This window comes from Phascolarctos cinereus, unplaced genomic scaffold (assembly GCF_003287225.1).
Source record: "Phascolarctos cinereus isolate Bilbo 61053 unplaced genomic scaffold, phaCin_HiC Scaffold_2;HRSCAF=192, whole genome shotgun sequence".
Taxonomy (NCBI): domain Eukaryota; kingdom Metazoa; phylum Chordata; class Mammalia; order Diprotodontia; family Phascolarctidae; genus Phascolarctos; species Phascolarctos cinereus.
Window position 1 is genome coordinate 253,751,746 of NW_027555625.1, and position 13,886 is coordinate 253,765,631.

Genomic DNA, 13,886 nt, shown 5'->3' on the forward strand with positions numbered 1-13,886 from the left:
TCTTGTCTCAGATACCCCCAGGAATTCCTAGTCAGGTCAGGTTGACAGATTTTTTTCCTATGGTGGACTATGTATGAATTTATATATTATCTTTTCCCCTGTGAATAAACCATAGAAAATGTATTTTGTGTTCTGAAGAGAGAGAGGAGAGAGATGGAGGTAGGTGCTGGAACTAGGATTCAAGATATGGTAGCTGCAGTAAAGGTGGATATTAATTAACGACAGGCTGCCAGGTCTCCAAGCCCAGGAAGTCAGATAGATTTACATATTAGGAGGCTTAGGGCCTCAAGTTAGGGTTGAGGGGTCGAAAGAATTTAGAGAATTGTGAAAGCAATGAGGTAGGAGGCAAAGATCCTAGTGTGTATACTTCAGGACCCAGGGCTACATCCCTTATAACATGCACATATATGTGCCCCCATCTTCAACCAAATGGAAAACAGGGATTAAAGGTTATGATTGTCAGAGAAATACAAGCAAGCAAATTTTTTCCATGTCTTCCAAATATAACACAGTGAGTATTTTTTTTTTTCCACAGAGGGGCAGTGGGAATCAATGAAAAGAAATGCAAGGGAACGTTGCCTAGCTGTACCAGATCTTAAATTGTATTATAAAACCACAGAGGGGTAGTGCTGAAGGATTATGGGTAGGAAGCAATACTGTGGGGAGCAGGGAGTAAGTACTCACATAGAGGATGGGGATGATGGATGGGTCATCCCTGCGGATGATGGTTGGGATATACTCAGCTTTGGGAACCTTGGAAGATATGAGCTGAGGAGCAAGAGAAGAACAGTTGGAGTGACTGAGCCTCAAAGGAGAAGTGGGTCCCATGGAAATAAGCAGGGCTCTATTACCAGATCACCACCTCCCACCTCCTCCACCCCCTCCACTGCTCCTTTGGGGACTGGGTAGAAAAGACCACAACCTGGGCAGCAGCACCTCTTCTGTGGAGATTGGACAAGACAATATATCCCCCTTGAGGAGTGCGGCATTAGTTCTAAGTCCCAGGGAATTGCTAGACCTGCCTGAGGGCAAGCACGTCTAGGACCTCACCATGACCTTGGGTGGGATGAAGTCCTCAAAATCACATGCCACAGCCTCCTGTTCTTTCTCAGTCTCCCAGTCCAAGTCTTCAAGGTCCTCATCCAGAGTGCAGCAGGAGTTCTGGAGGTCATGGCCTTGAGGGGAAAAGGACACGGTCAAATCAGTTCAGAGATGCTCGGCTTACTGAGGATAGGAATGGGGGGTGAGGCCTGTCCCCAAACTGGGTTGGGAGAGGTGTTAGAAACAATAGACGATGTCTTGAATTTGGGCTTGCATTCCAACACATACCCACCCCCAACAAGAAGCAACTAAGAGGGGACAGGTATGTCTCCATTCTACAGATGGGGAAACAGAGGCAACCTTCTACAGAATTCTAGAGTATTATAGTCTGAAGGGCCCTTAGAGATTATCCAGACAAACTTTTTGCATGGAGAGACAGGCCCAGAGGGGAAGTCATTTGGCCAACATCACAAAGTCAGTCATTGGCAGAGTGGGGCCTAGAGCCTAGCCTTCCCACTCCTAGGTTCCCTCCCCACTGTAACAGGTTTTGTTTTTTTTTAATACACCCAGTGTGTGTCAAATGCATCCCCTAGTCCCATGCTTGATGTGTGCCCATAGCTTCAAGGCCTGTTTGCTTGGGTTAGTCCCCTTTCAGTGCTGGGCAACCCTGCAGCCTGAAGACCCCCAGTGGCTGGGGGAAGCAGCATTGGCATGAGCCCCAGCCCCGCACAGCAGCCCCACCCAACCCAGCAGTGGTTTAGCCCCTGCCCAGCTCAGCGTAGCCATCCCCCTGCTCAGGGGAAGTATCCCCCCCGCATTGATGCTTAGTGGGGGTGGGTATGTTGTAGACTGAGAATGCCTGCTGCTTTTCAGGCTAAGGGCTCCCCAGCTGGGACCTGGAGCCAGCCCTGAAGGCACAGGGCAAGGATCTTCTTTTGACTTCTTCCAAGGCAAGGATGGGTAGGTGGGAGGTAGAAGATAGGATTCCCGGTGGTTAAGGAAGGAGGGACTGGAAAGAGATGTCCCAGCAGTTCTGCACCAGGGGTAGAAAATTCCAAATGGGTTTTTTGTTTCTGCTGCTCAGTCTTATCTCTTTGCCCTCTTTCTCTCTCTCCTCCTTTTCCCTTCCCTCTATCATTTGGTCCTTCTTGCTCGGTCTCTGTTCCTTGCTCTGTCTCTCTCTGTCTTTGCTTTTCTCCCCTTCACACTTTTCTCAGTCTTTTTCCCTCTCTGTGGACCCATGTACTTTAGAATGAGGGAAGGTGGGCAGGCCTGGCCTGGTGGTTGCTGTCTGTCCTGTTAGGGGTCTAGTGCCTGGAACCTACTGTCTCGGGAGTCGTGGAAGGAGTCGGTTTTGATGGGGGTGGGATCGCTCCAGGACCGGCTGAAGCTCCGCTCTCGACGCTCAGCAAAGGCTGCAGTGGAAGCAAAATGGGGGGAATTAGCAGGAGCAGGAGCCGAGGCCTAGACTGTAGGCACTACACTTGACTTTGGGCAGTGTGTGGGTGGAAGGCATGGCCCCCAGGGTGCCTGACTTCCTCCCTTGGCCTGGCCAGGGTTCTCCAGGTCCCAGAGTCAAACCCAGAAGTTCCTGGGGCTATTGTCTTGATTTCTAGGTTCCAATGGTCTCAGCTGCTGAGACCTCTGCACTTCATTAAGGTAGCTTTGTAATCTTGGGATGTGTCTATTCCTGGGGATTTAGGGTGGGGTGGGATCAGAGAAATTGCTAACAGCCTTAGAAGCAGCTTGGCCTCAGAGGGTTGAATTATACAGTTAAATATTTATTTTCCCCTGGACTTTACTTCTTTGCTTCTGTTCCAGGGTCAGCCCTCAGGGCCTGAGCCCTACATGCCCCTGGGCCAGGGGGTGGCACTCACTGCCTGGCTAGTCTGTCCGCAAGCAGCATGCAAAGCATGGATACCCAGGCAAGCCAGGCTTCATTAGCAGGTGGCAGTGGCCTCCCCCCTCCCCCACAACCAGTGGTTGTCTGTCTGGGGTGTTGGGGGGAGGCTAACCTCCATCTTAGGAACACCACCCTCAGTGGCCCCCTCTCCCGGCCTTACTTTGGGCTTTCACACGCCGGCTGCCCACCATTCGCAGATGCTTCCGGAAGTTCCTGGCAGGAGGAAAAGCAGAAACCAGGGGGCCATAAGGGTGGAAGTTCAGTGATAGGGGTTTTGGAACAACAGGCAGCAGGGGTGGGTGGGTTTGAGGTTTGCCCAAACTCCATGGCCTGACTGAAGCCATCTGTCTGTTTGTCCATCCATGTATCCACCATCTGCCTGTTCAATCCATCTGTTTTATCTATGAGCCCAGGGGAGGAAGATGAGGGGAGCCATGACATAGGATAGGGGGAATAGCTAGCCAAAGCATGTCGAACCACAGAGCGGATGATGGGTGACACTGCACACATACGCTAACACTGAACTCAGCCTCTTTCTTCCCAAACAAACTGCCCCTTTGGATTTTCCTATTCCTGTTAGTGGTCCCCAATCCATCTCTAATTCCCCCAATCACCCTGGCTTAACACCCAAGGGTCATCTTAGATTCCTCCCTTTTCTATCATGTCCATCCATTTCCCAAGCCCTCTAGATTCTTCCATCACAGTATCTCTCATGTGGCCACCTAGGCCTCTATCCATAATTGTCTCCAATCTCTACCCTCTCCACTCCTTCTTATGTTACTGTCAAAATAATCGTCCCAATGCCTCCTCTGTACGTCACTTCACCGCTTAAAACCTTTAGTGGATGTATGTTGTTCAGAAGACCAGTACAGACTCCTTGTCCCAGAATTCCAGGCTCTCCACAAGGTAGGTGGTCACTCTAAGTTATTATACCCAGGGTAATCTCATTGACTCTTGAACAAGCCAGCTCCTGACTCCCCCCTCCCTCGTCCTGGCTTCCTGCATGTCCTCCTTTTTCCCTTCTGTGAATTCAGACCCTAGTTCTTCAGGCCAAGGGTGAGCTTTACGTATTCCACAGTGCTGGCTTCTACTTCTCCTACATCCTGTAGGGACTGTGTCCCTCACCTGACCCTTTCCCTAATTCTGTATGAGAACTTTTGTGTGTCCTGAGCTCCCAAGGGCAGAACTGGGTAGGATTAGGTGAAGTGGCACTGACAATTGATGGAGCAGAGAGGATTCTAGGGACCCAGAAATAAGGCAACAAGGGATGGAGGCCCCATGTCTATGAGCTCATTATCTGGCCTGGAACTGGGCTGCTCCCCAGGCTGGGTAGTGGAGATGGCCAGAGCTTCTCAGAAGGAAGGGTCAGGATTGCTCTTGTGCTCCTCAGGGTGGGGGTGGGGCAGGAGAAATCAAGTGTCTGAAGGGTAAGGAGTGCTTGCCCTATCCATCATCTAGGGCATCTGGAACCCACTAAGGGAGAGGAGTCCACAGATGACCAGCTCAGCCACACTCTTGACCTTCCTCTAAGACCCCTGTAGGTTTTCTTACATCTGTAGCCACAGGACTAAGAACGTAGACCATAGCTCATATTTCTATGACCTAGCTATGACTTAGTCCCTAAGGCACTACTTCTCCAGAGACCTCGAATCCCTCCCTGCTCCTCTGTGGACCTCTACTTGGGAAGCTTTGGCTCCCAGTTCCCCTCAACTCACCCTATAGACCACAATAGTACATGAATATATAATCAAGGGATGGCAAACCATTTGGCTACCCCAGGCTGAAGTCCATACTGGGGGCTTTCATTTCTCTAGTCATCTGGGGCCACAAAGGTAGCAATCCTGGTCAGCTATGTTTATCCTTCTTGAATTTTAAGGAGATCCCAGGATCTGTTTTCCCACTAGCTGCTCTCTAGAAGTGGTTCTGCCTGGGAACAGAATATGTTTGCCCAGTCAAGATCTTGGGTTTCAGGAGGGTGGCCTTATGGAAATATTGATAGGAGGTCATTGGCAGCCCTTTCCCTCCAGTTCTTTGCATAGTTAGCTGGTTCTCATTGTCTCCCTGGGGTCACAGAGTTAATCCCTGTTAGCTACCGACAGTTTTCTGCCCCTCCCCCCAGGCTGAATTAATGACCCTACCAATACCCTGAATCTTTGTAAAGTGCTATTTTGGCCAACCATCCCATTAAGGAGTTCCCAAGGCAGAGGGAACTTTGTAACCAGCCCCCATCCTCCCCACTCCATTAGGCCTGCCTGTCTCCCTCATGACCACAGCACGGACAGGAGACAAGACTCTGGACAGGGGTGCACACCATGGGCTGGCTGTGGCTGCCAGGCCCTACCTCTGGATTACGGCTGCGGAATCATTCTCTCGTTTCCGGCGCTTCCTCTCAGCGTAGCCCCTGAACACCCTGAGAAACCACGGCATGTCATTAACCCCCAGGGTTGCCCAGCACGCGGGACAGCACACAGACGGAGGCACGGATTCCCAGCAAAGTAGACGACAAGAGGTAGAGGGACCAGCGCAGGCCACAGCAAGGGCACGGAAGTGTCTGCACAGCACTTGGTGGTGGTGGGGACTGGGAACTCAGGGAAAGCAGAAAAAAGGGGGCTTCTACCTCCTGCCTCTGAGTCTGCCTGAAAGAGGGAGGCATTCCCTCCTCTGTCTAGCTGTCTGTCTCTCCATCCCCCAGCAGGGCCACGGTGCCATGGAGGGGGGACTCTCGGTCCCTTCCACCACACCTCCCCTTTAGGGACGCCAGGTCCCAGGCCCAGCCCTTGACCTCCACTGAAGACAGCCTTGGTCAGCCCAAGCTGCGGGAAGGCAAATGGGGCAGTCTGAAAGGGGTTTCCCCAGGAACACACTGAACCACCAGGAGGCATCAGAGACACAGACACACAGAGGGGGACATATCTACTTACGAGATGCTAGAGCCGCAGGAAAGCAGGAAGGGAGAGAGGAAAGAGAAGAGATGATTAGTGATGGTTAGTTACAACAGTGGCCCCCCCTCTAGCCTGATCCTCCGCTTCTCCTCCAGAGCAAGCAGCCTTCACTTGAAACAACAAGGCTCACCACATGCCAAAAAAGGCTGGGTGTGCAGTGTGAAAGGGTGGGAGGGATAGTGGGGAGAAGGGTGATGCTCAGTTCCTCTGGGGTACCCAAGTTCTAGGATTCTACCCTCAGGGAAAGCAGAGGGGGAGGGGTCACAAGGGCATGGGAACCGCTCATTTTCGGGTTTCTGTCAAGAACTGGCCCATGTACAGGGAACAGTCTGGATGGCAGTAGCCAGGCTGACATTTCTGTTTCAAGGCTCCGGCGCTTTCATGCAGCCACTCTGGTTTCCTTGGCTGAAATCAGCCTCTCCCTACTCAGATATTTCTAGGGCACTTTATCTGGATAGCTCATTTGCCTCCATCACTCCTTGTATGATGTTTGTCTGTGCATGTGGAATAGGCCACTCCCCTTCCCTCTCCCAGTACAATGTTCTTTTTAAGGGCAAGAGCTGTTATTTTTATCATTGTATTCCTAGTGCCTAGCATACAGTAGGTGCTTAAAACATATTTGTTAAATTAAATTGCTAAACCCCTCTTCACTTCCATTCCCTGTAGCCTTGCCATTGGGTGGCATTTTTAAAAGGGTACAGGATCTTAGGGCCCCAGTGACCCATAAGCTAACCTTCAGCTGGCCATGGAGTAGCAGTGGCACTTAGAAGAGCAAGACTAGGTCTTAGAGGTGAAGGTCCTGGGGGTGCTGCTTTATACATGAGCTCGTTCTGGGCCCTATGGTTAAGTAGGGATAAGAAGACCCTGGGGTCATCGGATCAATACTCATATGGAGGGACTAAATGGAGCTGACCTTTGGTATGGAAAAAAGATGGTCAAGGAGAGATTGGTGTGCCTCAATTTAGGCCAATTCCAAAAAATGTGGAGTTAGGCCAAAAATAAATTAGGGGATGATGATTAACAAGAATCCAAATGAATTCTCTGCAAGTTACTTTATACGTTAAATTTGCTCCAATGTGTTTAAGGTGGTATTTGATTTATAGAAATTCAACTAGCAAACAGGTTTTTCTGAAACCATCTGTTGCCTATTAACAAGGGTATTGAGGGCTTTCATAACTCCCACCAGCAAAGGAATATTTTGGGGGTTGTTTCAGAGGGTAGTGAGTTCCTCATTATAGATGTTTGAAGAGAGAGGCCTTCTGTCATGGGATTTTAGAGGCAATATCTTCCCAAGCCCGGAGGCTTGTATTAGACAATCCTTGAGCTCCCTCCTAGCTCTGTGAACCTGACTGGGGTTTGGGGCCCAGAGATGAGATGCTGGGCAGTTAGAGGAGAAGGTCTCTAGAAAAGGGGAGAAGGACAGAAATACTGGACCAGTGCCAGCACAGTAATGCCTGTGTAGATACAGAGATACACAGATGCCCGTGATGAACACAGACACATGTTTACAGACAGGCACACAAATATATGTACACAGATAAACACACAGATAAGTATACACCTACCTCAACAAGTAGACATACAAACACTTAACAGCTATACACACAAATACATTCTAATACATGGTTAGACACACAAAGAAATACATGGACAAACCCATGAGAAAAACTGCAAATAGACACATGCAGACCAACATGTAGTCAGATACAAACATGGACATACACAGATAGATATGCACGGATCCATGTGGCCAAATGCACAGAGGCACAGATGGAAGCACGATACACAGGCACTTATAGTCAGATATACACAGGCAAATAAACACCAATACACATAGCCACACAAGCACCGAGATACATACAGACATGCAATTGTACATACACATATATGTACAGACAGAACCGAAGTCAGATACAGTCAGATAGAAACGTTTTCAAATGCATATAGGTAAATATGCAATCTGGCAGACATAGACACCCAGACAGACAAAATCAGACAAACATGTAGACAGACATGCAATAGGAGAGCTAAGCAGTCAGATCCATATAGGAAGACATGAAGATTGAGCTCCCCTTTAACCTCTGTACCCCAAGCACACACACACACACACACACACACACACACACACACACGTGAAAGCGATTGATTTCTCTGTGAACTTTGGGAGGGCCCTGTGGTTCAGGTTAACTTCTACTGATTTGTTAGTGGGAGGGAAGAAACCTTGTGCCCTTTGTTTTGGGGAGGAGAAGCCAGAGAGAACTGGTGATTAAATGGGAATGTGGAGCGAGAAGGAGTCTCGGATGCGAGAAGAGTCCAACGAGCTCAATCCAGCTCTCGGACACACACCTCTATCCAATCTCGGGAGAGGATGACTATTCCCCTCTGGAGCCATGCGTTACTCAGGCCCAGTCTGAAGAGAATCCGGATGTCCAATGTGGATTCAGAGAAGTTTAAAGAGGAGCTCAAGAAGTTTATTACCCAGTCCCCCATTACTCCCCCAGCCCCCCTGGTGGGGAGGGTGATGTTTCTTCTGCCCACATATCTTTCTCCCTCATGCAATTTTCAAATTGTCCTTGTAAATAAATTCCAGGGAACACCCTCGGGCGATTTGGAGGGCGTATGGCAGAATGTGAGGAGAAGGAGGGAAGGAAGGAAGTGGCTGCTAAGACAAGGGCAGAAGGGGCATCTTGCATTCGACTCCTGCTCTCGGTTTCTTCCACCTTATTTTAGAGCTGTAACACTCACCTGCAATGTTGTGACAACCTCTTGATTGTTTCCCCTGCCTCAAGTTTCTCACCAATCCAGTCCATCCTACTCACTGCTGCCGAAGTGATTTTTCTTTCTTTTTTATTTATTTATTTTTTTTATGAGGCAGTTGGGGTTAAGTGACTTACCCAGGGTCACACAGCTAGTAAGTGTCAAGTGTCTGAGTCCAGATTTGAGCTTAGGTCCTCCTGACTTCAAGGCTGGAGCTCTATCTACTGCACCACCCAGCTGCCCCTTGAAGTGATTTTTCTTAACACAGATCTAACGATGTCACTCTCTTACTCAATAAACTTCTTTGGCTCCCTATTGCCTCTTGGATCCAATAGAAATTCCTCTGTTTAGTGTCTTACGGTTCAAACTTGACCTATCTTTCCAGCCTCATTAAGCACACTCTGAAATGCAGCCTTGTTGGCCTTCTCTCTTTTCATCTCCATATCTTTGCAAGGCCCATGCCTGTAATACACTCCCTGCTCACCTCTGCCCCCTAGAATCCTTCTTTTCTAGACTCTAAGCACCATCTTCATGGAGCCTTTCCTGATCCCCACCAATTGATAGCACCCCCTCCAAACTCTCTTGTATTGAAATACATGTCTTCTGCATTGAAATATAAGCTTCTTCACAATAATACCTAGGACTTATATAGTGCTTTCTATGTGCCAGGCAATATGATAAGCCCTTTACAAATATCTCATTTGATCCTTGCAACAGAAGCTGAGGTAAACAGAGGTTACGTGACTCTCCCAGGGTCTCACAGCTAGGAAGTGTCTGAGGTGGAGTGTGAACTCAGGTTTTCCTGACTCCAGCCCAGTACTCTACCCAGCACTGTGCCGCCTAGCTGCCTCTGATTGAGTAGGGGTTGCTTATTTCATTGCTCTTGTATCCTCAATGCCTAGCCTAGGGCCTGGCATATAGTAGGCACTTAAAAATGCTTGTTGATTAATTGATCTTTGAGCCCGGGAAGCCAGGCAGGCTCAGTGGACAGGAAGGTCCAGAGGGCCTTAAGATGGGGTCAGATATCAAAGAAGATTTACAACAAAGTGAAAGGAGAAACTGAGGGCAAAGGTTTTCTGTATCAGCTGTTTGCTAGGTTCAGGAGAGACAACCCAAGAAAGTAGACAGGGCATCTAAGAGCTAGGAAAAAATAATAACAACTGGCATTTATATAGTGCTTACTATATGCCAGGCATTTTACAAATGTTATCTCATTTGACCCTCACAAGGCAGGTGCTGTTACAGGAAACTGAGGGAGGCAGAGGTTTAAGTGACTTGCCCAGCATCATACACCCTGTAAGTCTGAGGTCTTAACTCAGGTCTTCATGACTCCAGGCCCAGCACTCGATCCATTCTGTCACTGAGCTGCCTATCCACCCCCACCTCCCCCCACTCAAACACAGGCACTCATTCTCACAGAAACAGATGCGTGCATATATCCACGCACACATAAACACACACATATACACAGAAGGACAAAGACACAGAACCTAGGCCTGTGACTCATTCCCACACGGAGATCCACAGACACATTACAGAGCATCACATAGATGACTCACGCTTGCATAGTGGTTGTTGCAGTCTGGAAACTGAAGAGATTCTCCTTGGGGAACCAGGTGCGGACAGGGACCTCATCTGGAGAAGACAAGAGGATGCAGAAGGGTGATGGCCTGAATAAGGTGGATTTTTAGACAGAGCCAACAGACTGAATTGTTTTTCTTGGCTATACTTGTTCATTCAAGTAAAGGCTTCTATTTGGGGGGGGGTATGCGAGTGGGTGTGTGAGTGGCGATTGAAAGATTTTAAAAAGCCCGAGGTTCCAAGACAACCTCCAACTGATGAAGAAGGCTGACTTGATAAGGTGGGGATACCTCTTCTTGTGGGGTCTCATGGGTAGAAGCCCTTTACCCAGGCTTCCAGTATTTTTCTATAGTAATGAGAGCCAGAGACCTTGGGCTGGCCTCCCATCCCCACTGAGTTGTCCACCGTTAGACTTCTAGGTCTCAAGAGTATAGCCAGAGGATTCTTCCCCTCCCCAGCCAGGGAGCCCAGCCCTGGGCCCTGATGCCCATCCTTCCTATGTGGCTAAGTACATCCTAGGATTGAGAGCTGGTAATGGACCTTAGAGATCACCTAGTTCAGCCCCTTACTTGAACAGGCCTAGAGAGAAGTAACTTGCCTCAAGTCAAAAGCTGGTGAAGTGGAAGAGCTGGATTTTATTTTTTATTTTTTTAATTTTTAGGCAATTGGGGTTAAGTGACTTGCCCAGGGTCACACAGCTAGTGTCAAGTGTTTGGTCTGAGGCTGGATTTGAACTCAGGTCCTCCTGACTTCAAGGCCAGTGCTCTATTCACTGACTGCCCCACCTAGCTGCCCCGAAGAGCTGGATTTTAAATCCAGGTTGCATAGTCGTAGTTTTGGAGTTGGAAGGGATTGCTGTAAACATTTAAATCCATCCATACTATAAGACAAGTCCAAAAGATGGAAAATGCTATCCACATCCAGAGAAAGAACTGATGGAGTCTGAATGTAGCTCAAAGCATACTATTTTTACTTTCTTTATTTTTTTTTCATGATTTTCTCCTTTTGTTCTGTTTCTTCTTTCACAACATGACTAATATGGAAATATGTTTTACATGATTGCACATATATAACCTACATTTAATTGCTAACTGTCTTAGGGAGGGAGAAAATTTGGAACTCAAAATTGCTTGTCTACTCCCTACACCATGCTCCCCCACCCTGCCCTATTGCTGCCCCTTTGCCAGGCTGTGAAAAAAAATGAATGTTAAAAATTGTCTTTACATTTAATTGGAAAAAATATTATTTTAAAGAGAAAAAATAAATATTCATACCTAAAAATAATTCTCCTTACAACACACCAACAAATGGAAATGGTAGTCTTTTCCAGGAGATCTGGAGTGATGGGGGACCCATCACGTTTGAGATAGCTGACATCACTTTTAAGTTGCTTTGTTAGGGAGCCTTTCCTTACATCAAGTCCAAACTTGTCCCTCCCACCCATCCTTCTTAGTTCTGCCCCCTTAGAGTCAATCAGAATTCCTGCCAAGGGAGAAACATCCCTCTGATAGGGGACAGCCATTGAAGATAGCTCTCATGCCTCCTACCAGTTCTTCTCTTCCCTTGATTAGATGTGCCCAGTTCCTTCAAATGATTCTCATATGGCATGAATTCAGGGTCTTTTTGCCCTCCTGACTGCCCTGCTCTTGCTGATCTTCAGTTAAACATGCCCTTCCTAAAATGGGACAACCCAAAGGAGTACACAATGCTACAACAGATGTGGACTGACCAGGACACAGCACAGTGGAAAGATCACCTCCTCACTCTGGACACTAGGCCTCTCTAAATTAGACCCAGGATCAAAGCTTTCTTGGCTGCTGGATGCACTGTTAACTTGAGGTTTGTGATCCATTAGAACCCCCAGCTTTTTCAGATGAACTGCTCTTTAGCCACATCTACCACCTCTTGTGCCTGTCTACTACACCCTACACCATGCTCCCCAACCCCTTTCTACTGCTGCCCCTTTGCCAGGCTGTGAGCTCCCTAAGATGCCTGCCCTCTCCGTCCTCCAGCTCCCCTAAGGCAGGAACTGAAGGAGCTCCTTCTTTCTGATGACACAAAGCTGGGAGGAAGAATTAATGCACTGAGTGACAGAGCCTAGATCCAAAAGGATTCCAGTGGACTAGAAAAGCATTGAGCTAAATCTAGTAAGATGGAATTCAATAGGCATAAAGGGAAAGCCTTGTACTTGAATTTAAAAAAATTTAAAAATGAACCCCCTCCCTCCAAAAAAGCCCACCTCCCCTGGATAAGAAGATGGAAGCAGAAGTTAGACGGAATTTGTTCTGAAAATGATCTCGGGGTTTTAGTCTGCAAGCTCATTATGAGTCAGCAGGGTGATGGAGAAGAAGCCATAATGGGATCCTGGACTGTACTGAAGGGCACAGCTGCCAGGAGCAGGGAGGGGACACTTGTACTGGACTTTGACCCTGGCAGACCTCATCTGCAGTCTTGTAGTTCTAGGGACCAAGTGTTGAGGAAGGACGTTGTTAAGCTGGAAAGTGTCCTGAGGAGAGTGACCAGGATGGGGAAAAGCTTTGAGTCCGTGTCAGGTGAGGATTGGTGGAAAGGAGTGGGATCGGTAGCCTGGAGAAGAGAAGACTCGGGGGGGGGGGCATGACACCAGTCTGCAAGGGTCGGAAGGGCTGCCATGTGGAGGAGGGGTTACATTTCTTCTAGTTGGCCCCAGAGGGTAAGACCAGGATCAGTCAAAAGGGGTCTAATTTAGACTCAATGGCGAGAAAACCTTAGTAACGATTGGGCTGTCCAGAAGTGGAATGGGAAGCCTGGAGAGGAGGTGGGTTCTCCTTGGAGGACTTTAAGCAGAGGATGGATGGACCATTTGTCAAGTGTGTTACAGTGAGGATTCCTTCAGGCATCTGGGTGGGACTAGATGGCCATTGAGGGCCCTTTCAACCCTGATGTTCTCTGATTTTGATCCTGCCTCCTCCCAACTATGTGCTCTCTGGGAGCCTGGAGCCTAAGGAAGGCACTGGCCATCTGGTAGGCATGAGGGAGGATCTGTAATGACTTACTGATGAACTGAGGGACAATGGAGATATCAGCTCCTCCCTTCCAGTTCACAAGATGACACCCCAAAGGAACCAGGCTGGGAGGAAGGCCAGCACGGGATACAGAGTCAAAACTCACCAGACACACGGTCGATGCTGTGCATCCGCTCCAGCTTCTTGCGGCGGCCTGAGGGCTCAGGGGCCTGGTGCTGGTCCAGCTCGAAAGACTGCTGGGAGGGGGCTGGGGCCAGCTGGGAGCAGCCGGGACACTCCTTGGAGCCCTGGCGGCTGCCAGCCCAGCTTTTGCAGGGCCGGCTGACGCTCTCGCTGCTGCCCGAGCCCTGCAGGGGTTGGCTCTGATGGTGCTCGTCCCGATGCCGGCCCTTCATGACTGACAGCTCTATGCCCTCTGCCTCGGGGTCAGACAGCAGGGGTGGCTCCCCAGAGATAGTGTATACCCTGGGCTTAGGGCCCTCGCTCGCTGCCTTCTCACCTGCTGCCTCCTCCAAGAAAGCCCCCTCATAGCGGCCATCGGAGATGAGGGAGAGGCGGCGTTTGTTCTGGGAGGCAGGCTGCATCTCGGGGGACTCGTCCTGGCCAGCGAAGGCATCAGCCAACAGGTGATCTGAAAGAGAGGCACCATGGGGGTGG

The 13,886-nt window shown here is 49.1% G+C and overlaps 1 protein-coding gene across 5 annotated transcripts in view; it reads right to left on the reverse strand.

Moving 5' to 3' along the window:
- The window catches only part of NSMF (NMDA receptor synaptonuclear signaling and neuronal migration factor), a 32,633-nt gene that overhangs the window by 12,561 nt on the left and 6,186 nt on the right, over window positions 1–13,886 (reverse strand). For 2 of the 5 annotated variants that reach the window (XM_078149937.1, XM_078149939.1), the window contains 6 exons: window positions 13,375–13,860; window positions 10,203–10,278; window positions 3,105–3,157; window positions 2,367–2,456; window positions 1,051–1,175; window positions 685–768 (listed from right to left, as the gene is read on the reverse strand). In XM_078149937.1, the coding sequence (XP_078006063.1) occupies window positions 685–768; window positions 1,051–1,175; window positions 2,367–2,456; window positions 3,105–3,157; window positions 10,203–10,278; window positions 13,375–13,860 (914 nt within the window). Of the gene's footprint in view, window positions 1–684; window positions 769–1,050; window positions 1,176–2,366; window positions 2,457–3,104; window positions 3,158–5,285; window positions 5,355–5,865; window positions 5,872–10,202; window positions 10,279–13,374; window positions 13,861–13,886 lie in introns of all 5 variants that reach the window. The other 3 variants (XM_020981705.2, XM_020981708.2, XM_078149938.1) reach the window with 3 other exon arrangements.